The sequence below is a fragment of the Macrobrachium nipponense genome, chromosome 9 (assembly GCF_015104395.2).
Source record: "Macrobrachium nipponense isolate FS-2020 chromosome 9, ASM1510439v2, whole genome shotgun sequence".
NCBI classification, from domain to species: Eukaryota; Metazoa; Arthropoda; class Malacostraca; order Decapoda; family Palaemonidae; genus Macrobrachium; species Macrobrachium nipponense.
Genome location: NC_061110.1, coordinates 52,176,068 through 52,202,359, shown reverse-complemented (window position 1 = coordinate 52,202,359; position 26,292 = coordinate 52,176,068). Strand labels below are relative to the sequence as shown.

Genomic DNA, 26,292 nt, shown 5'->3' with positions numbered 1-26,292 from the left:
CGAGTCGTTGAATGCTCGGACTTGGTGGGCAGAATAGGGACCTCTGGGAGCTGCAACAAATGTAGGTCCCTGAGCTGGGGGCCCTAGAGTTGATGGGTTTGTCACTGCCATGGCGATGGCAGGAGAGGCAGCTTTCTTGGGTCAATGAGCTCAGGAAGAGGAGTGCCCATGCAGTTTGCCCAAGCCACAGAAGCTCTTGCTAAAGTCATGCAACAACAACAAAGTTTGACTGTTTTGTTTGTCATCCATAGATGTGTTACTTATACAACAGAATTTTAAACATTATGAAAAAGCACACTCATGCACAGACTGTGTGTGCACTATGTGCTTTTGTTTAAAGAGACATTAGATTGTTCCATATTGTTGGTTTTCTCAATCATCGCTTATTTATATTTAATTATCACCCATTTTTCTTGTATTTTATTTATTGTTTTTAAGTTTATTACCTTCCTTTATTTTTTTTACCAGTCCAGTATATAGCTGTAGGTATCTTCTACAATTTTTACTTATAGAGAGAGAGAGAGGATTTTTTTCTTACAGACCTACCTTCTTCTACACTTAGTTTGTTTACAAACATATAATCAGTTATTTTTATTTATAAGAATATATGTAATGTTACAGTAAATTTATATTTTCATACATTCAACTTACCTGTCAGATATATACATAGCTATCGACTCCGTCGTCCCCGACAGAAATTCAAATTTCGCGGCACTCGCTACAGGTAGGTCAGGTGATCTACCGCCCTGCTCTGGGTGGCAGGACTAGGAACTATTCCCGTTTTCTAATCAGATTCTCTCTGTCGCCGGCGGTATCAACATTGTTGTTACTTCCTCCTGACTAGAATTCGTTTTTCGCAAAGCTTTTGATCATCTCTCGCTGATATTTGGTGACGTACTTGGATCGTTGTTTGGCATTCGCTATCGTGGACTGTTTTTTGGACTTGGTTTTTGGAATTCGTGAATATGTCTGACTCTAGTGTTAGTTTCAGAGTGTGTGTGAATGAGGGCTGTAAGGTGAGGATTCCGAAAGCTTCGGTAGATCCTCATACTACTTGTAGTGGGTGTAGAATGGTTGAATGCTCGATTGAGAATACGTGTAACGAGTGTGAGAAATTGAGTGCACAAGAGTGGAAGAATCTAACTTCTTACTTGAAGAAGTTAGAGAAAGATAGAGAGAGGAAGGCGGCTTATAAAACCCGCAGAATGTCTACATCTCATGATTTACTGTCTAGTTCTGTAGCTTCTTCCTCTGATAATCATGCCCATTCTGTTTCAGCCCGTTCACAAATTGCTAATCCCTCTAGTTCTGCTTCGGAAATAGCGGAACTCAGAGCTTCCCTTCAGAAAATGCAGGAAAAAGTGGCAGCATTGGAAGGTAAGGAAAGTGAATGTGGTTTCGCTAGTGATATTAGTGTCCCCAGTGTAGTGGAGGGGGCGTCTGGTCGTCTCTGCGACGCTCCCAGGCCTAGACCTCTTCCAAGCTCCCTGGCCCGGAGGAGAAGGAAAGTCGAAAGCCGTATGGGGGTTGTGGAGAATCCCCAACGATCAGGCGTCCCTTCGGCAGAATCGATCATATCACAAACTGCCAAGGACCGCTATAGGAAAAGCGTCCTTCGAGAGTGCTTTTCGTCGTCTAGTTCGCCTTCTCCGAGAAGAGGATGGAAGGAGTCGAAACTTTCCCGTCCTCTGAAGAGGAGTATGAAAGAACATGAACTCAATTCTAGTCCCGAGCGCTTCTCTGAAGAAGGAGCGCCTTCGGTAATAAAGAAGGCTAGAATACATTCAGACTCTGGGTCTGGAAGGGATCCTAGAGCGCTTTCCAGATCTCCCTCTCCTGATTCGAAAGATTCCTCAACCAGGAAAATTTTAATGAATATGCAAGAACAATTAGCCTCGTTAGTAGGAACTCTATATAAGGAGCCTACTCGTAAGAAGGATGATAGGCTTCCTATTAAAAGATCTAAATACCGATCTCCTGTCGGGCGCGACGCACCCTTCAGGGGAGTTGTCGCACAAGCGGCCATCTCTGGGAGGAGCAATGCGTTAGACAGGAGAGAAGTAAGAAAGGAAGTTACTCCTGTCAAGAGTACGGCGCCAACCAGGAGCCAGGCTCCGAGTAGGCGCAAAGAGCCAGAGTATGCAGTACAACATTCAAGATCTTCAACCAAGCGCCAAGAGTTAGCTGAAGAGGAAGATCCTGTTAGGAGTAGAGCGCTTGTTAGACGGAAAGCGCCTACCGGAATCAATACTCCTACTAAACACCAGACGCATTCTAAGGATCAGGAGTATTTGGAGCGACGTACTCCTACCAGGCGCCAGGAGTCTTCGGGCCTCGATACTCCTCCCAGGCGCCAGGAGTATTCTGAACTTAATACTCCTCCCAGGCGCCAGGAGTATTCCGAACCTTATACTCCTCCCAGGCGCCAGGAGTATTCTGAACTTAATACTCCTCCCAGGCGCCAGGAGTATTCGGAACAAGATGCGCCTACTAGAAGCCAGGAGTATTCGAGGCGCTCTGCGCCTGCCAAGCGCCAGGAGTATTCCAAACACGTTACTCCTGCCAGGCGAGATACTCCTGCTGTACACCAGGCGCATTCCTTGTATGAAGAGCCTGACATTCGAAAGAGAGTAAGGGAAGAATCAGAAGAAAGAAGGGAGCCTTCTCCTTCCGAGCCTATGAACCCAGAAGATGCCTCGGAGGATGAAATGAAGGAAGGATCTTCTAATTACAAAGTTCTTTCGTCCCTTCTATTGGAGGAATATGGAGACTCGTTAACGCCAGCAGCTCCTCCTTCTCCACGCTCTCTGTTCTCGAGCACGAAAACACACAAGTCTTCCTCTTTCCTAAAAATGAAGCCTGCTATATCTATGAGGAGGGCGCTTCAATCTCTTGACTCCTGGTTCAAGAAGAAGAAGGAGTTAGGAAGGACGGTCTTTTGTATGCCTCCCGCTAAACTTACAGGGAGGAGAGGCATTTGGTACGAAACGGGAGAAAATATGGGATTGTCTCTGTCCGTTTCAGCTGAGTCAGACTTCTCGAGTTTAGTAGATTCATCGAGAGACAGCCTTGAATGCAGCGAAAGTAACATGGGGGCTTTCGGAAATGGACCACCTCCTCAAAGGGCTTTTTCACACTTTAGAAGTTTTTAACTTCTTAGATTGGTCCCTTGGGGTTCTGGCCAAGAAATCTCATGAAAAGGAACAACTGGACCCAGAAACCCTAAATAGCATCCTCACCTGCATTGATAAGGCTGTTTCAGGAATGGATGCGGCTGAGGTATGCTCCCTCTTTGGTGCAGGAGTTTTAAAGAAGAGGGCGGTTCACAGTGCTTTCCTCACGAAGGCCGTCTCTCCTTCGCAGAGAGCCGCCTTATTGTTTGCGCCTCTCTCAGAACACCTTTTTCCCTCGCAGTTGGTGAAGGATATTGCGCATTCTCTGACTGAAAAGGCCACCCAGGATCTCCTTAGACAATCCTCAAGGAAAAATAGGCCTGTGGCCAGTGAGGAAAAGAAAGTGGCTCGTCCAGCTCAGCAGCAGCCCTTTCGAGGAGGTCTTCCAGCTAGATCTATCGCCAGAAGGAAGTCAACCGAAAAGAGGGGCAGGTCTTCCTTCCGTCCCTTTAAGAAAGGAAAGTGAGAATTCTGTCCTCCAGACACCTGTAGGAGCCAGGTTACATTCATTTGCGAAAGCCTGGGAAGACATAGGAGCGAATCCTTGGACGATGTCGATCATCAAGAAGGGTTATCGCATCCCATTAAAGGACATTCCTCCCTTGACAACATCACCGAGGGAATTGTCCGCCAGATACAGGGACCCTGTTCTGATGGATACTCTTCGTCAGATGGTGGAACAGATGTGGGACAAAAGAGCAATAGAGCTAGTGCTGGATTGCAGCTCCCCGGGGTTTTACAATCGCTTGTTTCTTGTAGCAAAAGCCTCGGGGGGATGGAGACCGGTACTGGATGTAAGTGCGCTGAACAAATTCGTAGAACAACAGAAGTTCAGCATGGAAACGTCTGCTTCAGTCCTTGCAGCACTGCGGCAAGGAGATTGGATGGCGTCCCTAGACCTTCAGGACGCATATTTCCACATCCCGATCCACCATTCGTCGAGGAAGTACCTTCGATTTATGTTCGAGGGAAGAATCTATCAATTCAGGGCCCTGTGTTTCGGCCTTTCCACGGCTCCTCAAGTCTTCACGGACGTGATGAAAAATGTAGCAAGACATTTACATTTGAAAGGGATAAACGTCTCCCTGTACCTGGACGACTGGCTCATCAGAGCCAGGTCTCAAAAGCAGTGTTTGGAGGACCTGTCAACGACACTGGAATTGACAAAATCATTGGGATTGATCGTGAACCTCGAGAAGTCTCAGATGATCCCCAGCCAGAACGTGGTTTATCTGGGGATTCAGATGGATTCTCGGGGTTTTCGAGTTTTTCCATCTCAAGAGAGAATAAAGAAAGGCTGTGCCACAGTATCGAACTTTTTAGGGAAAGAGCGCACTTCAGCGAGGGAATATGCTGAGCCTTCTGGGGACCCTTTCCTCGCTCGAACAGTTCTTTCTCCTAGGAAGACTACATCTTCGTCCGCTTCAGTTCTTCCTGAGAAGAAGTTGGAGTTGGAAGACAGGACAGCTTTCGGACACGTTTCCAATCTCGGAGGAAATAAAAAATCATTTAAAGTGGTGGTTGATTCCCTTAAAAGAAAACAAAGGAGTGTCCCTGCAAGTACGGAACCCAAGCCTGACATTGTTCTCAGACGCCTCGGAGTCGGGCTGGGGTGCAACATTGGGATCCAAAGAAGTGTCAGGCACCTGGTCGGCAGAACAGGTGTCATGGCACATAAATTGCAAGGAGCTTTTAGCAATTCACCTTGCGCTAAAGAGCTTCGAACACATAGTCAGAGGCAAAGTCGTACAGATAAACTCAGACAATACGACAGCTCTGGCTTATGTCAAGAAACAAGGAGGGACGCACTCTTTTGCTCTGTACGAGCTGGCAAGAGATCTATTGATTTGGGCGAACCAAAGGAAGGTAGTTCTTCTAACAAGGTTTGTCCAAGGGGAGAGGAATGTGAGAGCGGACAGATTGAGCAGGAGGTTCCAGGTCCTTCCCACAGAATGGACACTCCACTCAGAAGTCTGTCAGAGCCTTTGGCTCCTTTGGGGGAAGCCTCAAATAGATCTTTTCGCCACATTCCTCTCCAAAAGGATAGACACATTTTGTGCCCTGGTGGAAGATCCCCGGGCTTATGCAACAGACGCCTTCCTCCTGGACTGGTCAGGGATAGACGTTTACGCTTTTCCCCCGTTCAAGATACTGGGGGAAGTAGTCAGAAAATTCGTGGCATCCGAAGGAACCAAAATGACTCTGATTGCTCCGTATTGGCCAGCTCAAATTTGGTTCACAGAGGTGATGGAGTGGACAGTGGACTTCCCCAGATCTCTTCCAAACAGAATAGATCTGCTCAAACAACCCCACTTCGAGAGGTACCATCAAAATCTACCCGCTCTTGCTCTGACTGCCTTTCGACTATCGAAAGACTTGTCAGAGCGAGAGGGTTTTCTCGCCAGGCAGCAAGCGCAATTGCTAGAGCCCGCAGATCATCTACTAGGCGAGTGTACCAATCAAAGTGGGAAGTTTTCAGAAACTGGTGCAGATCGAAGAAGCTGTCCTCTTCCAGTACCTCTGTGACCGAAATTGCGGATTTCCTTCTGTTTCTTAGAGAAAAGTCGCATCTCTCGGTACCGACTATTAAGGGGTACAGGAGTATGCTGTCAGCAGTCTTTAGAAACAAGGGATTAGATCTAACGAATGATAAGGATTTGCACGACCTCATTCGTTCCTTCGAAACATCAAAGTCACTTGAACCTAAGGTTCCAAGCTGGAACTTAGATGTGGTTCTTAAATTTCTATCCTCAGAAGAATTCGAACCACTACACACTGCTTCTTTTCGTAATATCACTAGAAAGTGTTTGTTTCTGATGTCTCTTGCAACGGCAAAAAGGGTCAGTGAGTTGCACGCCCTTGAATCAAGAGTTGGCTTCAAAGGAGACTCTGCAATTTGTTCATTTCAGTCTCTCTTTCTTGCCAAAAACGAGAACCCTTCGAATCCCTGGCCCAGGAGCTTCGAGGTGAAAGGACTTTCTAGTTTGGTGGGCAGAGAGGCAGAAAGATCCCTTTGCCCAGTTAGAGCTCTAAAATTTTATCTGGACAGGAAGAAGCAGTTGGGGGGTTCGCAAAAAGGTCTTTGGTGCTCAGTAAAAGACCCCAAGAGAGCAATGTCCAAGAACGCCTTAGCCTTCTTTGTTAGAAGTGTTATTATGGAAGCTCATAAGAATTGTCCAGATGATTCTTTTAATCTTTTAAGAGTGAGAGCGCACGAAGTTAGGGCAATCGCAACCTCTGTGGCGTTCCAAAGAAATATGTCACTCAAGAACATTTTGGACGCAACTTATTGGAGATGCAACTCCGTGTTTGCATCTCATTATTTAAAAGACGTGCGAGTTACGTATGAGAAATGTTTTTCTTTAGGTCCGTTTGTGTCAGCACAGACGGTTCTGGGTAAAGGAGAAAGCACCAATCCTTAAATTGTGTACGTAACCCTCTTGTCGGATGTGTTCTCGTGTTTTCGGTGCATGGGAGTGTCAGTTGTCGCACAAGCGGCCTTCACTTCGCTTCATTTGGAAATCGAGTGACAGCTGACTATTAGAGGGGTACAAAATTTTTATTTTTGTATGTATGAGTTTCGAGTTTGTGGTTGTTTGCTAAGAGTTTGGGGATAACTCTGGGCAATCTTAGAACTAACACGGGTTAGGATCGGGTGATCGGGATTGGTTGTGTGCTCCTTAAATAAATGCGTGTTGTCATATAAGCGGATGTGCTCCCATTGACAAACGCCAGTTAGGTTCTGTCGAGTAAGTGGAAGAGACCCCATCGACAGATCCACAAGAACTCTTGGCCACAGATCACTATCTCGCTAAGGCTCTTGAGATGAAGCAGACTCCTGGGCAGTAGCCACGAAGTCTTCCATCTAATAAGGTAGGAACTAAGGTTTATTTATACCTACAACATATGTTGTTTACCTGTCTAGTCAGTTAGTTAGCTGTCTCTTGCCCTCCACCAAAGGGTGTCAATCAGCTATGTATATATCTGACAGGTAAGTTGAATGTATGAAAATGATATTGTTATGATACAATAAAGTTTCATACATACTTACCTGGCAGATATATACAATTGAAGACCCACCCAGCCTCCCCGCAGGAGACAGGTGGAAGAGAGAATCTGATTAGAAAACGGGAATAGTTCCTAGTCCTGCCACCCAGAGCAGGGCGGTAGATCACCTGACCTACCTGTAGCGAGTGCCGCGAAATTTGAATTTCTGTCGGGGACGACGGAGTCGATAGCTATGTATATATCTGCCAGGTAAGTATGTATGAAACTTTATTGTATCATAACAATATCATATTTCTCTAGTATAATAGTCTGCTAGTCTTCTTTTCTGTCTTATTTTTCTTCTTCTTTCAATAACTCAATTTCCTGGGGATGATGAACACTGTCGAATTACTTCCATGTTACTTGGATGTGACCACATGAATGAATCAAGTGTGTGGCGGTAGTCATGGATTGAGCTTTGAATGGCTCCCTCTTGAAGCAAAAAAAATAAGCGTCTCAGCAGCGTGGTTGATATGGTATTAGCGTCCCACCTCGGTGATCGTGGGTTCGATTCTCGGCCATTCCATTGAGGAGTGAGAGATGTGTATTTCTGGTGATAGAAGTTCACTCTCGACCTGGTTCGGAATTCACGTAAAGCCGTTGGTCCCGTTGCTGAATAACCACTGGTTCCATGCAACGTAAAAACACCATACAAACAAACAAACAAACAAAACACTAAAATAATATTGGTATACTGAAAGCACTGGATTCTTTCTATCTGCATGATACTTGGCTTGGCTTGCCTTGCTATTATCTTGTCATTTAATGCCTTCCTTGCTCTTATCTTGTCAATTCATGCCTTCCTTGTTCTTGTCTTGTCAATTTATGCCTTTCTTGCCCTTATCTTGTCAATCTATGCCTTGCACTTATCTTGTGGTTTTATGCCTTCCTTACTCTTATCTTGTCATCTTATGCCTTCCTTGCTCTTATCTTGTCAAATTATTCCTTACCTTGCTCTTATCTTGTCATTTTATGCCTTGCCTTGCTCTTATCTTGTCATTTAATACCATCCTTGCTTGTATCTTGTCATTTTATGCCTTTGTTGCTTTTATCTTGTCATTTTATGCCTTTGTTGCTTTTATCTTGTCATTTTGTGCCTTCCTTGCTATTATCTTGTCATTTATTGCCTTCCTTGCTCTTATCTTGTCATTTTATGCCCTCCTTGCTCTTATCTTGTCATTTTATGCCTTCCTTGCTCTTATCTTGTCATTTTATGCCTTTGTTGCTTTTATCTTGTCATTTTGTGCCTTCCTTGCTCGTGTCTTGTCATATAATGCCTTCCTTGCTCTTATCTTGTCATTTAATGCCTTCCTTGCTCTTATCTTGTCAATGAATGTCTTCCTTGCTCTTATCTTGTCAATGAATGTCTTCCTTGCTCTTCTCTTGTCATATAATGCCTTTCTTGCTCAAATCTTGTCATTTTATTCCTCCCTTACTCATATTTTGTCATTTCATGCCTTCTTTGCTTTTATCTTGTCATTTCATGCCTCTTTGCTTTTATCTTGTCATTTTATGCCTTTCTTACTCTAACTTGTCATTTAGTGCCTTCCTTGCTCTTATCTTGTCATTTAATGCATTCTTTGCTCTTATCTTGTCATTTAGCGCCTTCCTTGCTCTTATCTTGTCATTTAATGTATTCTTTGCTCTTATCTTGTCATTTAATGTATTCTTTGCTCTTATCTTGTCATTTAGTGCCTTCCTTGCTCTTATCTTGTCATTTAATGCATTCTTTGCTCTTATCTTGTCATTTAATGCATTCTTTGCTCTTATCTTGTCATTTAATGCCTTCTTTGCTCTTATCTTGTCATTTTATGCCTTCCTTGCTCTTATCTTGTCATTTTCATCCTTCCTTTCTCTTATCTTGTCATTTAATGCCTACCTTGCACTTATCTTCTCATTTAATGCCTACCTTGCACTTATCTTCTCATTTAAATCCTTTTTTGCTCTTATCTTGTCATTTTTTGCATTAGTATTATCATGTCATTTTAAGCCTTCCTTGCTCTTATCTTGTCATTTTATACCTTTCTTGCCCTTATCTTGACATTTAATGCCTTCCTTGCCCTTATCTTGTCATTTTATGCTTTCCTTGCTCTAATCTTGTCATTTTATACCTTCCTTCCTCTTATCTTGTCATTTTATACCTTCCTTGCTCTAATCTTGTCATTGTATACCTTCCTTGCTCTTATCTTGTCATTTTATACCTTCCTTGCTCTTATCTTGTCGTTTAATGCCTTCCTTGCCCTTATCTTGTCATTTAAGGCTTTCCTTGCTCCTACATTGTCATTTAATGCATTTTTTGCTCATATCATTTTATTCCTTCCTTGCTCTTACCTTGTCATTTAATACGTTTCTTGCTCTTATCATTTTTTTCCCTCCTTCCCCTTATCTTGTCACTTAATGACTTTCTTGCTCTTATCTTGTCATGTTATGCCTTTCTTGCTCTTATCGTTTCATTTCATGCCTTCTTTGTTCTCATCTTGTCATTTTATTTTCTTCCTTCTCTTATCTTATCATTTGATGTTTTTTTTGCTCTTATCATTTTATGCATTCCTTGCTCATATTTTGCCATTTTATACCTTCCTTGCTTTTATCTTGTCATTTAATGCCTTCCTCTTATTATATATATATATATATTTTTTGCTCTTATCTTGTCTTTTTAAGCCTTTCTTGCCCTTATCTTGTCATTTTATGCTTTTCTTGCTCTTATCTTGTCATTTTATGCCTTCCTTGCTCTTATCTCGTCATTTTATGCCTTTGCTCTTCTCTTGTCATTTTATGCCTTCTTTGTTCTAATCTTGTCATTTTATGCCTTCTTTGCTCTTATCTTGTCATTTTATGCTTTCTTTGCTCTTATCTGGTCATTTTGTTTTCTTTGCTCTAATCTTGTCATTTTATGCCTTCTGTCGCGAATGATATGGCGACTACACTAGTTCGTGCCCAATGTTATGGGCTGATAGCCCTACCTTAGGGGACTGGTTCCAGGCCGTGCACAAGGACAACTTGATAGGTAAACACGTCTGATTTTTACCATTTTTATTACAAAACTAAACTCATTTAGGTATTTCTACAGAAGCAGTCCGCACGGACTGCAAGGAACGTAACCGCGGATACGACATCCACTAGAGACTGGGGCGTCCAATGTATTTCGCCGTGTTTAGTACTGGTCCCTGGGGGGTTAATTACAGTCGTCCGAATAAATATTACTTAAAATTCTTGTTCAGTAGGTAAAACTGCATAGGAAAACCGCAACTGCCATAGTCTAGGCCGCCGCGGATAAGTACCCTAGATCTACCCTCATTTAAAATTAACAAGGCAACGCAATTACACGGAACTTAAATGGCTCAGCACACCACACTTGGAAAAATTTTATGTGGCCACGCGACTACTCAAAAACTCTTGAGAATTACAAAAAATTCACACTTAACCGAAACAAATATCAATACATCACTTAGATGATGTTGAACACATTCAATAATGATTAAATTCACTTAGCCCAACAATGGCTACAAAAAGGAACGATCACTTACTGTGTACAATTCTGGTCATTCGCCATCTGCCTCATTGCGGGCTTACACCCGCAAGCCACGTTCAAGACCCGGAAATGCTGCTTTCTCAATTATGGTAATTAACACAGAGAGAGAGAGAAACTGCGTGCAAAGGGGTTTTATACCCGAGCGGATCGGGTTAGTCGTTTTAATGAAATTAATTTTCTTTAGGGAGGAAACATTCCCTCGTTTTTCATATAATTTATAAAATAACAAGATTTTTGTCATTAAGCAATGAGGGAGAAGAGGCGATGACTAATAAATGTATATATACAAAAGGGAACCATTTCACTACAGCTGCCAATCTGCCTTATGCTTGACAAATAGTCTTTATATTACAAAGGGGAAAATATGGAGGGGGAGAAGATACGTCTCGGAAAACTCGTGCACTAATTTTTCGCGACACCTGCCTTGCTCTTATCTTGTCATTTTATCCCTTCCTTGCTCTTATCTTGTCATTTAATGCTTTCTTTGCTCTTATCTTGTCATTTAAGGCCTTCCTTGTTCGTATCTTGTCATTTTATGCCTTGCCTCGCTTTCTTTTGCATTGCCTTGTACTGATTCCCTGACCCTCGGCCTCTTAATACATGATAGCCACTACAGAGCGTAGACATTATATAAACAGGTTATGCAAGACTTCAAAGCAAATCATTTTTGGCATTATTTTAAATATATGACCAATAAAGGAATTTATTCTGAATTCCTACTAAACATTTCTCATCTCAAAAATATTTGTCTGTAAAAAATTACTGTTTAACAAAAATGAAAGAACATTGCAGCAAATGAGTTTTTATCAAGTACTATCTAACTGCAACATAGGAAACCCACGCACAAAATAAATGATTTTCATCGCATAATTTATACTTTGACATTTCTTTGCGTGGCATCTTCTCTGATTTAAAAAAAACAGTTTTAACAGAAGAGAAAATTTGTCATAATCTGTGTTTGTCTCATAGAATATTAATCGTAAAGGGATTAGATCTCATGCATTTGAAACATATTAGGCCTATATTTTAGAAATTAGGGAGAATATCCCTCCTTTCGACAGCCAATTTAAACGTATGCAATATTACCTCAGCTATTGAGTATTATATTAAAACCTTTTATCTTAAAAGTCTACAGGAGCAGAATAAAAAGTCCATCTTCACTTCTAGAGTAATGTGTTAAAAGGTTCATATGAATGGTATAAAAAGAAATGATCCCAACTCCAGAATATACTTCATAGTTTGCAATTTGAATCTTTTATACAAGAGTAAGAGCTACACAGCCACTCGTAGGCAGGGAATAACAGGGTATGAGGTAATGAATTCTTGACCACATTTTCTATCTATTATCATCATCAGCTTTGAGAAATGGAAAGGGATACTCTGTTTTTTTCAAACGTATTCGAGATATTTTGCCTTCACAGAACACAGACTTAGACCGAAAGATGTACAAGCAACATTAAAGCATAGTATAACCTTCTGGGTGTAGCAAATGATCAGCTGTTCAAGCTGAGGACGTTGACTGGTGAAAATTTCAGTCTAATGACATCATAATGGGGCCCAATGTTTTTACTGATTTTGCTCTTCCCGTTTTAACGCATTTTGTTACTTGCGATGCTTGGCCTAGGAATGAAGTTTCTTCTAGTATGGGAACCTTCTGAGCTACACGCTAATGCAGCCACTTTTGTGTGTGTGTCTTATTAATGGCACCATTAAAGGGTTTAGAGGAAGGATCCCTTCAGTAATTTACACGTCAATTGGCATCAACTGGCATGCTGGACGCTTTGTGTTAGCTGGCTGCCTTACCAATTTCAGCGTTGTATAACATTCAAGAAACGTTGTCACTGGTCCATTCGACAATAATGAATAAGTTACTTTATGATCTCCTCAATCTAGAGCAAGCAAAATGTCTTAGTGGGAGAGATAATATATATATATATATATATATATATTAATATATATATAGATATATATATATATGTGTGTGTGTGTGTGTGTGTGTGTGTGTTATATAGTATGTGTGTGTATGGAAAACATACATAAGTACTATACGTATTGTTTGATCAACAGAAACCTTTTACTGGTTAATGAAGGGATCCTTCCTCTAAACCCTGTTAATGGTTCCATTAATGAGATACTCACACACCCATTCAGTAAAAATTAGAAACTTAAATTCTTATGTTTCATAATCACACACGATTACTTATAATACTGAATCACTAATGACTGACGGAGTGGCCAAAAACAGCGTAACTGGTTGAAAAAATATTGAAGCGGCAGTTGGCTAGGAATGAAGTTTCTTCTAGTATGGGGGAGCCTTCTGAGCTACACGCTAAGGTTGGCATGTGTGTGTATCTCATTAATGGAACCATTAACAGGGTTTAGAGGAAGGATCCCTTCTGTAGCAGTAATATATATATATATATATATATATATATATATATATATAATATATATATATATATATATATATATATATATATATATATATATATATATATATATATATATATATATATATATATATATATATATATATATACACATATATACACTATTATATATATATTATATATAAATTAAAATTATATATATATACACAGTATATATATATGTATATATATACATAGCTATATATATATATATAATTTATATATTACTGCTTACAGAAGGGATCCTTCCTCTAAACCCTGTTAATGGTTCCATTAATGAGATACACACACATGGCAACCTTAGCGTGTAGCTCAGAAGGCTCCCCATACTAGAAGAAACTTCATTCCTAAGCCAACTGCCGCTTCAATATTTTTTCAACCAGTTACGCTGTTTTGGCCACTCCGTCAGTCATTAGTGATTCAGTATTATAAGTAATCGTGTGTGATTATGAAACATAAGAATTTAAGTTTCTTCTCTTTACTGAATGTGGTATAGCTAAAGCTTGCAATGCTCATTTTAACCTGATAATTTTTTTTAAATTGTAAAAATCGAACATTAAACTTGGAAGGTCATTTCTACACATATCCCCTCAAAAAACAGGAAATGCAAGTTTCATCAGGCCCAGCTCAGTCGACAAACAAGAGCTTATTCAAGAGCTTATTATAATGATTGACTTGATTTATGAACTGTAAAGCCTCAAGCCAAGTACTGACGCACTGAACCCTTAAGAAAGTGAAAGGTGGGAGTTGGAGTGGCTGGACAGTAAAGAAAAGATCCAGAAAATAAAGGAAGTGAGGTACGAGGAATATGGGCAGAACTAGGCTTAAACCCCAAATTAGCATTAAGAAGTAACAGTTAATCTGCAGAGACAAAAATTCTGCATACCGTTGATGTAAATTTGAATTTTCCCTGAGGCCACTGGTATTCAATACTTCCTGCCACTATAACATGAGGTGACGGCTATGAGGCTTTTTATTTATAATATTAATTCACTGATTAGTAAAAAAGCTTTCTTTTGTAAATTTATTCTTTTAATTGTAAATTTATTCGTTTAGTTTTAGAGAAATTTTGCAAACATAAGGAAAGACAGCTTACTAATTAGCATTTCCATCTAGAATCACTCCAAATTGTCTCAGTAAAACGTTTCAATTTAAGCTGATAAATTTAGTGTAGCAACAAAAAAGCACTTATTTTAACATTGTCTCTGAAATTATTTTCATAATACCTGACTTTAGTATTAGGAAAATATATTTTCTCTCTCCCTCAGTGTCCTTTATGTTCCACAGGTTACTGAGCCTCCAACGACAAGGACTGATGGCATCATCATCGTTACACCACACATCATCCAACACTCACTCGAGCAGCATGACCAACAAATCAAGCGGATCGTGGAAGAGCCAGAGACTGCTGGTAAGATGCAGTTATTCCTATGGGCAAGGGAAGGGGGAAGTGAGACCCCTTGTAGAGCCCCTTCATCCGCAACATTCCACAGATGTAGCTGCCTCTTCATGGGCTAATATGAATGGCACCCATCTTTCCACGCCACCTACGGCCAGTCCTGTCTCAAGTCCTTGTCTTATGAGATCGATTTGTTCTAGGGATGTCAACAAGCAGATGGAAAGTTTTGTTTAACTCCACTGATGTCAAATGATGTTAGAATATAAAGTTACAGATTTGCATAATTTTGTGAGCAAATATTGCAGTCAAATTTACTCATATGTTCCTAGTTTATTTATGAAAACGGGTTTTTTGATAAATATCAAATTCATGCAGTCAAGAAATTCCATAATTTTTCAAATTAAATATGTAATAATCAAAGAAATTCTGAGAATAAAGGTTGCCATTCATGTAATGTCTTTATTTCTTAACCTCTCTATAATCAACTACTTTAAAAAGAATTTAAAGTCTTAAGGCCTGAAATTAATTTTCAATGTGCAAAATCCTTCATGCCAGTAGATGCAAAGGATCAAGTTCTGCCTCTTATTAGAAGTGAAAACCTGCAGTTATGCACCTTACCATTTCCTTACTTTATGAGAGAGCTTCATATAGTGTGTTTATCATTTTTTTTACTCTATGTAGATTTTAGGTAACCCAACATTTTACATAATATAAATAGTTAATTATGAAGGAATTGGCTCTGGCAAGCAAGATAAGCAGCAAAGTGTCAGTCTTCGTCAATTTTTCTCTGTCGAATAAAAAAATTTCCCTTTCTGCTGTTAGGAGAAAAGTTCTCCTCCAGTTTTGAAATCAATACAGACCGTTACAAATGCCGTAGAAGAAAGTAATGCATTTGCCAAGCATTTTGAGAAAGTATAAAAACAATCAGAAGACTTCCAACATATTACTGATACAAAAGGAGCAAAGGACCTTTCCTAGACAGTGACCCCCACAGATTTTAGCCAGTATGTATCCACCTTTTTGGCATGGTTTGTACAAGCCCATTGGGACTGCAGTCAAAACTTAAACAAAAGACTTTAAATATAATAAAGATAATGACCTCCAAGAAATATTAGACTTAGATAACGATCCCCAAAAACCCTTGGGATTCACTATCTAGGAAAGATCCAAAGCCACTCAACGTTACTTCATACAAGGAAGAATCATACAACCTCCTTTCACAGAAAAAGAATTTAACATGACTCTATCAGTAATGCAATGATACAGCCTCTGGCCCTGATAAGGTTGTACAGAGTGTCCATAAAGTCCGTACCATTCTGAGCAATAAATACTTGTAATGGTAATGGGACTTTATGGACACCCTGTATATGCAATGATAAGCGTATGTAAAAAAAACATGAAACTTTTTATAACAAGTTTAATATATAAGATATGGCTTAACCAATGTAATCCAACAGTTTGGAGGTCACTGTAATTTTAGTATTATCAACACCTGGTGAGGATGTTTTTAACTAAAATTACCATCCAGGTGAACTGACATCTTGTCTGTTAGGTCATAAAAAAGTTAAAAACTACCAGATTTGTGCAGGGTGATGGTATTCTTTGATAGTGAAAAGGCATATGACACCTCAGAGCCATGGAATTCTTCGAATAGTAAGTAGACACCTCAAGATTAGGTGGATATTGTCATTATTCATAAAGATTTTTATATCATTGGTTCTCTCAGGCTAGTGTAGATAATGATGCATCTGGAAGAATATGCCAAGGAGGGGCTCCAAAGGCTAGTGTACTGAGCATTTCACTATTTGCTCTGGAAGTCAGTGGTTTTAGTAATCTTATTCCCAATGACGTAATCCACAATATTTTTGCTGATGATCTGTCAATTTCATCTGAAGGATAGAAAGTGCCCAGTTATCACAGGTACAAGAAGAATTCAGTTTACATTAAACTGAATCACCAAATGGCTTGTTTTAAATGGCTTTGTGGCTTCAATTAATGGAAAAATTACCATTAATTCTTCGTATTTGTGATGTTATCTTCTCCATAGTATGGGTTCTATGAAATGATAAAATTTTTAGAGAACCTTTTTGTTTTTACTTTTCCCAAAACAGAATGATAATAACCAGACAAGTTTAAAGATATTAAATAACCACAGTAATAACAAAACAACTAATAGAGAGAGAGAGAGTGTGTGTGTGCTATAGTTATGATTAAACAACTAAGAGAGAGTAGAAAAAATTAACAAACATTTCTGGCAAATGTTTATGGATATATATCTTTTATTTTTTATTGGATTATACTTTATTATTTCATGTTATCAAATAATTTTGCATTTCTGACGCTCAAGTGTCGATGCTCAACTGTTACTGCTCTCAATTGTCTGTCTTCCATCCTATTGTTGGTGTTCTTTTGTCAGTGCTCATATGTCTTATGTTCAAATGTCGGTTCACGTGCGAGGCTACACCAAAGGACAAGCTTCTGCTGTGGGTCAGGGGCACCCGGAAAAGACTTCACTGCACTTCAGGGTGATTCTTGGCCGGACACTGGGCGCGGAGCCAGGTCGGTAGACAAGGGTGGGAAGCCAGATTGGGATCTCCTGAAAAGAGATTGGCATTGTGCGCTGACACTGGCACTATGGAAGGCTCAGGCACTGGATTTGGACAGAAGACGTAAGTGGCCTTGGGACCAAGTGTGCAAGACATCCAAGTTTGTACAATCTGTAAGGAACCAGAATCTGGCTTGGGTGTGGGCTCAATTACCGAACTAGACAGATCGCTCCACTGGCCAGGTGTAGGCAATGGTTGTGGCTCAACAGCAGGGCCAGAATGAACATCAGCACCTGATGGAGACTTGCAAGGGACATGACTCATGGAAGGCCCAAAAATAGATTGGAAAAAGATAAGAGGTCCTTTCGTAGGCAGAGATCATGGCCTCCAGGAATCTTATTGGCTACTACAAGTGTCCAGATCCTACTTTTATGGGGTCTACTGACCCTCAATCAGACTGGCGGAAGTGTCAGCCTCCAATAATCTATCCATTCAATAATTACAGGTTTGTTTTCTTCAATGATGGACCCATAAGTACTTTATCTCGCCTTATAAGGCAGATTTGAGCGCCATTACCACCAAGAGCAGAGACCTGTTGAGCATGATAATGACCTTGAGGAGGTGCAACATAAATAGGGCCCATAACTGGGGGTCCTAAAGAGGATGAATGAATTGCCATTAGAGCAACGACTTTGGAATTTTTTCTGGGACAGTCCTTGAAATTTGTGGAATGCCCATACAGTTTACAAGTGTGGGACAATAAATGTTACTATAACCTCTATGAGGAATGGTTATGGTTTAGGTAGGCTAGGAGTTCTGGTTAGAGGAAGGTTTGACACGGCCCCTCCTTTAGCTTTATAATAAGTACGTACAGGTGCTGATGTAGATGGCCTGTTTCTGGCTCGGGGTCAGTAGGAACTATGCGCCTATTTGAAGTGATGGAGGCTGGGCGGTACATCTCGTATGCATCACTCACTAAATAATTGTGGTTGCTTCTCACCAATGTATAGGGCCAAAGTGTAACAAAGTGTAACTCTGGGAGTGTAACAGAGGAAGTCTTCAAGCAGCATTTGATTCAATATATCATTGAATTCTTTGCACTCCAGAGCACCAACTCATCACCACAAGGCTCGGGTCTTTTTGGTAAGACTAGTCATACCATGTTTGACCAATCTCCTTCGGAAGACCTTTGCCTCCAGTGCTCAGGCATCTCGTTATGCAATTGTTACAGCTTCCTGACTGCCTCAAGGTCTCCCTTGTCACCATTTTCTAAGGCATTTAGGGTGTCCTGTCCCTGTATTGCCATGTGTTTTGCTAGATTCATGGCCTTCTCAATATCTGTTGGGTGGTACTCCGAGAAGAGGGCTTCTACTTGTTCCAGCCATGCCTCTGGCTCTGCCTCATTCCATTTAGGCACAAGGTGGCTGATATTTGAGATAATGGAAGGAGTGGAGACAGGGAGGGATGCATGGCTCGGTGTTGGGCCAGTGCCATGGCACTGTACTGTTTGGGTCTTTTGAGCTCAAGTTCCTTCTCTTCCAAGGCTAATTCGTGCTGACGGTCCTTTTCTTTCTCGTGATTCTCTTTTTTTTTTTTTTTCTAGTGCCACGACTGGTTCATGCCGTCTTCGGGTTTCTTCTTTCTCCTTTCTCTCTCGCCCAATGCGAACTCTTGCTGCCACTGTTTTTCCTTCTCTTGATGATCCTGTGCCTCTTTCTTTTCTCTTTTGGTGCTGTTCTTTTCCCTCCTTTTTAGCAGTATTGATCTGAGGCTTTGATTTCCTTATTGGCAGGTATGTTACTGATGGTTAAGTTTGGGTCTTAGTTTCCCCAGAAATGTTCAAAATTTTAATTTGGTTGTGCAAGCAATTTGTGTGGAAAAATTAAATGGCACTCTGAACTGGGCAGAGTGGATGCAAAATGAGGTGGGTTTTAGAAGGCTCCACTGGAATGGAATTGTCCCTTAGGAATGGTGAAACTTGGAATGGAAATGCTTCTCTTTCTGAGGGTGGCACTGGCCCTAATGTGCAATGTTGTTCCGAAGAACTAGTAGATTGTTCCGTCAACAATGGATATTATGCACATATATGGTACTAGCTAGAATGCAGAGGTATGGGTTCCCGAAGAACTGGATAATTTGAGGCACAGAGGTGCAATTAATGGGTTTGCAAAGCACAAAATGTGTGGATTGGTTCACAAGGCTGTTGCGAAGAACAGTAGTCTTTGTTCACGAAAACTGTTAGGTTAAGCTTACACGAGGTGATCAATAGTCTAGCCAATCATGCATAGGCTGGGTGCTTAAAGCAATCAATTACTGTATACTAAAACTTGCTCCTCATAGTTTGAGTAAAATAGGCCTCATTGGTTAAGGTTATTGAAAATTCTTTCTCAACTGGAATGAGTTGACGTAGCGTAAGAATGGATACATGAAGTTTGCATCTTTACAAATGAAGACTGACTGTGCTCTCTGGTTAAAATAATAAGGGTGTGTTTCCAAGCTAAAGTAAAAGATTCCCATGACAGTGATGGCAAAAATTTGCGCAAATATAAAAAAAAATAGTGCATACCATGAATGAAATGACAATGTGTTGATGCATTTGACAGGTGACAGTGACTCCGAGACGGCTGTCTTGTTTTGATAGTTCAAGGCCGATTGTCTGCTAAGGATTAATACATCATTTCAATTTGGTTTCAGGAAAAACCGCTCCACCCTTGATCTGTTGCTGAGGCTGACCAACCAAATCCAGCAAGGATTCGCCAAACAATGTCAAACCATTGGAGTATTTTTTTTACCTCGAAAAAGCATATGACACTGCCTGGAGAATTGGCATCATGAAAAAATTGCACAAGATGGGCATATGTGGAAGAATGATCAGATTTATATATTCCTTTTTAACGGACAGATTTTTTAAGGTAAAAGTGGGAAACTCTTTCTCCCAACCTTTTGTGCAGGAGGGAGTTCCCCAAGGAAGCGTTTTAAGTGTAACACTTTTCAGTGGCAATAAATAGTGTGGTTGAAAAATTCTTGCCTCCTGTTAAATGCTCACTTTTTGTTGATGACCTTGCAATACACTGCACAGGATATGAATCGTTGTCAGTATGTAAACATCTGCAAAGGTCTATTAACGGAATTACTAAGTGGGCTGATGAGAATGGTTTTAAATTCTCCTCTTCCAAAACAGTTGCAGTAAGATTTACCAGATGCCGGCGTGTGGAGGAAGTTCCCACACTTAGTCTAAGAGGATCTATCATTCCTTATGAAAGTGAAGTAAAATTTCTGGGGATGATTATTGACCACAAATTAACATGGGCCAGCCACATAAATGCCCTAAAGATTATTGTAAAAAAATCTTCGAATATTTTAAGTTGTTTCTGGTTTTAGTTGGGGGCCTGATAAAAAATCTCTTTTGAGGCTATATGACTCTGTGTCGCTCCAAGCTAGACTATGGCTGTCAGATCTATTCCTCAGCTTGTAAAACCAAGCTAAAGGAATTGGATGTTGTACAGAACATGGGGTTGAGAATATGCTCAGGGGCTTTTAGAACTTCTCCTGTTGAAAGCATATATGTCGACACAGATCATCTTCCCCTAGATCTAAGAAGGCAAGAGCTAGGGTTGCGATACGTGGCTAGAATGAAAAGTGCTCCCAAAAATCCCTCCTTTCAAGTACTTAAGGAAACAGACTCGCGGAATTTCTCTGGTACAAGAGCTTCTAAACCATTCCAAATTCGACTGAATGAGGATGTTAGGGATAACCACCTCAAATCCCAGAAAGTCCTGGAAGTAAAACATCCTGTAAATCCTCCATGGGTTATTCCTGAAGCATTAGTATGCAAGAAATCATTTAAGAAGAAGGATTGTACTGAAGAAGAGATTAGGGGAAAATTCTTAGAGCACGACATTACCCATGTGTGAAGATTTATACAGATGGATCAAAGTCAGATAGTGGTGTTGGGTGTGCTGTTATCCTTGGTGATACAGCATATACAGCTAAATTACCTGACTTTGCATCAATATTCACTGCCGAATTAACAGCCGTAGTCTCTGCCCTAGATTTAGTTCTTCAAAGTAGTGACACTACTTTTGTCGTATACTCGGATTCTAAAAGCACTTTAGAAGCTATCAAAAGATTTAATAGCTTTCATCCATTAATCCAAAAACTTCAGGAGTCACTTTTTCGTATATATTGTCTGCGTAAGTCGGTCTCCTTCTGTTGGGTTCCTTCTCATGTGGGGATTCACGGAAACGAGACTGCAGACAGGGAAGCAAAAGCTGCTAGTGCTCTGCCAGAAACAACCTTCAGGAAAGTGCCTCATACAGACCTAAAAGGTCCTATTAGGTCTTTTGTATTAAGTAAGTGGCAAGAAAGGTGGACTTCTCCTCTTCTTGCCAATAACAGTAAGTACAGGAGTATTAGGAAAAATATACTGCCGTGGCCTTCGTCATTTCAGCTTGACAGAGGAGCAGAGGTTTTTTTAACGAGGTTAAGGATTGGGCACACTTATTTAACCCATCAGTTTATTTTTGAAGGAAGCAGCCCACCAGTGTGTGCTTACTGTGACGAGATACAAACAGTGGAGCACATTCTGATGTTTGCCCCAGATACTTTAACCAAAGGGAAAGATATTTCCAGGGTAAATCCCTCTCAAATATCTTGGGAGATGAAGCAGACATTTCTGCTCTCATCTCCTTTTTAAAGTGTATAGAAATTTTTAATAATAGATACATTTTAATAAATCATATACAGATTTTTAAAGACAAACTATTTTTAATATATATTACTCCATTCATTAAAATTCATATTTTTAATTTATTTATTAGTCACGTCTAATTTTATGAATCATTTCTTTCACATTTACCATAATTCAACTTATTTTACCTTCATTACGGCGCTGAATGGCCTTCTTGGCCCCAGTGCCTGGGCTTTAGCCCTAAATATCATACATCCATCCATCCATCCGATTGTCTGCACATGTATGTGCAAGGTGGAGTGAATGATCATGTGTATGAAAAAAGTATGCATGCATACACAAAAGATGAAGAAAAGAAAATCTCTTTTAATCATGATCCACAAACTTAAGTATATATACTGTTCTTGAAAAGGGAGAATCTGGGGAACACTAGTATCCTTCAGAGTTTTCTCATCCTTATCCTAAGAAAGCTTGCTGTGAATCAGAGCCCTACAAGCCTCCAGTCAACTACTGAAGGCACACAGCGGAAAAAGGACAACAATAGCATCAGCATCCCTTGCAAGGCAGACAAGACATTCCTACCAAGGAAAAGAAAAATCAGCTACTGGACTGCATACATTTTATATTACAAGGGAGGGAAAAGGTGGAGCCCCCATAGGACTTGCATGGTTGCAGGTTGTCTTCTACAGAATAACATGAAGTGGAAGTCCTTCCCTCAGGGACAGTATAATTTTTGGTCGGCTATATGGAGGAGTAATGATAGTTTATATTTGACAACGTCTCCAAAGAATGTGTGTGTGTGAGAGAGAGAGAGAGAGATTGGTGGAAGAATGAATGGGAGTGGATAAATGGCGGTCGGAAGCATGTCTGTTGTGGCGCTCTGTAAGTTAATCAGTGGAAGTCTGTTACGAGCGTACGAGGTCGAGAGTCTTAAACAGTGAGGCGTCTGGTAAAGTCAGGGTTGGATTTGACAGCAGTTATCCTTTGGTGGTTAGTTGTTTTGGTGTTATTTGATAGATTTTGGGGTTGTAAAGTTGTTGTGCGTGTGTCTGTTTGGCTGTGGTGAGGTTAAGGAGGTTGGTGGTGCATTTTCGGTGTCTGTGAGTGGTGGTTGGGGCAGTGTTGGTTTTGGGGGCTGTTGTGCTTCTGTAAGTCGTGTAGTTCTTTCGGGCTGTTGGTGTTCGTCTGCAGTGATTTGTCGGGTTATTGAGTTGTTGTGGGGTTGTGGGTCTCAGGTGGTTGGGTTGTGTTTGGTTGTCGGCGGTGGTTGTGTGTCAGCCTATATCCGGCGGACAGCACAGCCTAGCCCTGAGTATCAGAAGCCAGAGGTGAGTACCTGTTTGTGCTTTGTGCATTGAACCAATTGTCCTGCAGGTTAAAGGTAACGTAAAGCCGGCCATACACGTGCAGTTTTACTGACAGTTATGACTGTGCAGAATTAAATAACTGACACCAGTTTAAACTGACGTCAGTTAAAAATGAAATGCACACACACGCACAGTTCAATCCCTCAGTTTTTACCATGGATTCCGAGAAGTACGATCTTGCGCTCTCGATGTATTCTTTGTAATGCTACAAACAAATAGAAAAAATAAAACTAAAAAGCGTAAACAGTGGTGCAAAAAGTGGTTACTGAGGCGAAATCAATGTTCTGATATTAAATTATTAAAGGAATTAAGTGAAGAACCAATTGATTTTCTCAATTATTTGCACATGACTGGAACTGTACCAAAAGTTGCTTTCGCTTTGTTTACGTGCTATCTCAACAAACTGCACTCACCGCTACCACCAGTAGAAATGAGAAATTGAGAACTGTACAGTTACGAATCCCCCCACACACGCTCAGTTCATTTACTCCTTTCAGTTAAAAATATGAAACATTGCATTTGTCTCAGTTTAACTGTACAGTTTTGTTGAACTGACGAAATGAGCAACTGAGATACCCCCACACGTGCAGTTTTAACTGTCAGTTATAACTGAACAGTTATAACTGTCAGTTAAAACTGCACGTGTGTGGCCGGCCTAAAGGGGAAAGTGTGAGTGTGGGAAATTTTGTTAGCTGGTACGATTAACGTAACTGTGGGGAGTTTACTTGTTGGTTGGTGAGTTGGATCTTGAAGGTCATCCATTACGCAGTCTGAGGGAGCTTGCAAGGTGAGTTTAACTACAAGCTATCAGGGCCTATTCCAAGAAAGTATGGCATCTAAAATTACAATGGACATGATTAAGCCATTCACCGGTGAAGGAGACATTGGCTAAGCTACAGAATATATCAGACTTAGCCAATTTAATTCCATTGTATCTGGAGAGCACTTTATTTGGAGATGAGTGATGAAGACCAAGAAAATGCTGTGGAAATTCAGAAAAAACTGAAAGTAGCATTTACTGATGATGCATTCTCTGCCTTTGGAAAACTGGTTCATATGAAGTGGGCAGGAGAACCAGTTGATGTTTATGCCAATGAGATTAGGAGGTTGGCCAGTTTAGCTAAGTTTGATGAGGTTGGTTTAGAAAATGTGGTGAAAGTAACTTTTGTCAATGGTTCCCTGGATAATATTAGTGTTGCTTTACAGCAAGTGCCAAATGTGATGATGATGGCAATGAGTGAATTGCTTAATCATGCTAGGATTATGTCATCTAAACAGCAAGGTGGAGGTGGTGGTGGGAAACCTGAGAATAATGCTAGGGCTATCCAATTGAAGGGTCAGTGCTTCCAATGTGGTGGCCCTCATACGATAAAAGACTGTAACTCTTTACACAGGTGAGATGTTTTAGGTGTAATAAAATTGGTCATATTGCCAGTCATCGTCAAGGACAGGTTGCAGAAAACAAGTAAGGGGTGACTGCTGCGCCTGTAGCCGCCCTTGTGATGATAAAAAGGCACACCTTGATACACTGCCAATAATTGATGTTTGGATTGGTACCTAATAAGCCTGCAAAAGGACTTGTGGATACAGGCTGCTCTACATCGGTGTTACATGTCCCCTAATGTGTAGGTGAGGTGTATATCAGTGCTTTTGATGGGAGTCATATTAAGTGTAAAGTTGCAGATTGGGTGAAGATAAGTGTGAACAGTGAATGTGTAACTGTGAGGGCTGTGGTGTCAGATCAGCTGGTTAGCTAATAGTGTTGATGTGATGTCATCAGGTGTTGACCACTTGGGAGGTGTCAGTGACCCAAGGCAAGGTATATTTTGGTGCCTTTGGTGTTGCTTCAACTAGTCAAGAAATTGAGCAGACTTAATGGTGAGAGTGATGATGGTTTTCCAACAGCTGTTATTGAAGACCCAGACTTTCATGCAGTATTTGATGGACAGAAATGGGCAGTCAGGTGGTTTTGGAAAAACAATGAACCCATGATGGACAAATAAAATAAGTTATGATAAAAAGCTTGAGGGTTGGAAGAAGGAAGAATTTGAGAAGGAAGTGGACAAGTGGATTGCCAAAGGGATTTTAGTTCCACGAAAAGAAGGTAAAGAAGGTATCATTCAGTGGAACAGCCAACAAAGAATAAGGTGAGACCAGTGCTTGATTTTCGGGAACTTAATGTGAATGTCAAGTGTCACACTTGTGATGATGCGACTGACATATGCAGTGAGACACTACGTGAATGGCGACAGACAGGTGAGAATGTGTCTGTTGTGGATTTGAAGCCTACCTACAGTTGAGTGTTGATGAAAAATTGTGGCCATATCAACTAGTGAGTTATAAGGGACAGACATTTTGCCTTACAAGATTGGGATTTGGGTTGAACTCGGCACCACAAATTATGTCTAAGATACTGAAGACTGTATTGAGTAAGGATGAAAAAATCGAGTAAGGATGAAAAAATCAGGAGAGCAACCAGTTCATATGTAGATGACATTCTTGTGAACGAATCAATACTAGCTTCTACTGATGAGGTCATTATAAACTTAAATACATTTGGGTTGATAGCAAAGTTGCTTGAGTCACTTCATGAAGGAGCTGCCTTAGGATTGCAATTGCTATGAGTTGGAGGAGAGTTGATGTTTCAGAGAGGTGATAAGGTGCCTGAAGTTACAAATATGCTGACAAGGAGGGAATTATTTTCAGTTTATGGTACATTAGGGGGCCATTATCCCATAGCTGGATGGTTAAGAGTTGCATGCAGCTACATTAAGAGAAGAACCTCAGGAGCATGTTGGGAGGATCCTGTCGGTGAGCAGTCCATGTTGATGATGAAAGAGGTCATTGAGAGAGTAAAGTTAGATGATCATGTGAGAGGAAATTGGTGTGTGCTGTGTGTTAAGCTTGGTGTTCTGTGGTGTGATGCCACCAAAATTGCTATGGATGTAGTTTTAGAGAGAAATGGTAAGGTTGCTGAGGATGCTGCTTGGCTTAGAAAAAAAGGATGATTTCAACACATCAATGGTGCCGAACTAGAAGCTGTTTTGAAAGGGGTAAATGTGGCCATTAAATGGGGTCTGGATTCAATAGAGCTGAAGACTGACTCTGC

The 26,292-nt window shown here is 40.6% G+C and overlaps 1 protein-coding gene across 1 annotated transcript in view; it reads left to right on the top strand.

The window, feature by feature from the left end:
* The window catches only part of LOC135218517 (growth hormone secretagogue receptor type 1-like), a 486,215-nt gene extending 471,186 nt beyond the window's left edge, over nucleotides 1-15,029 (top strand). The window contains 1 exon segment of the mRNA XM_064254882.1: nucleotides 14,492-15,029. Coding sequence (XP_064110952.1) covers nucleotides 14,492-14,814 — 323 coding nt within the window. The 3' untranslated portion in view covers nucleotides 14,815-15,029.
* The last annotated feature ends 11,263 nt before the right edge of the window (nucleotides 15,030-26,292 follow it).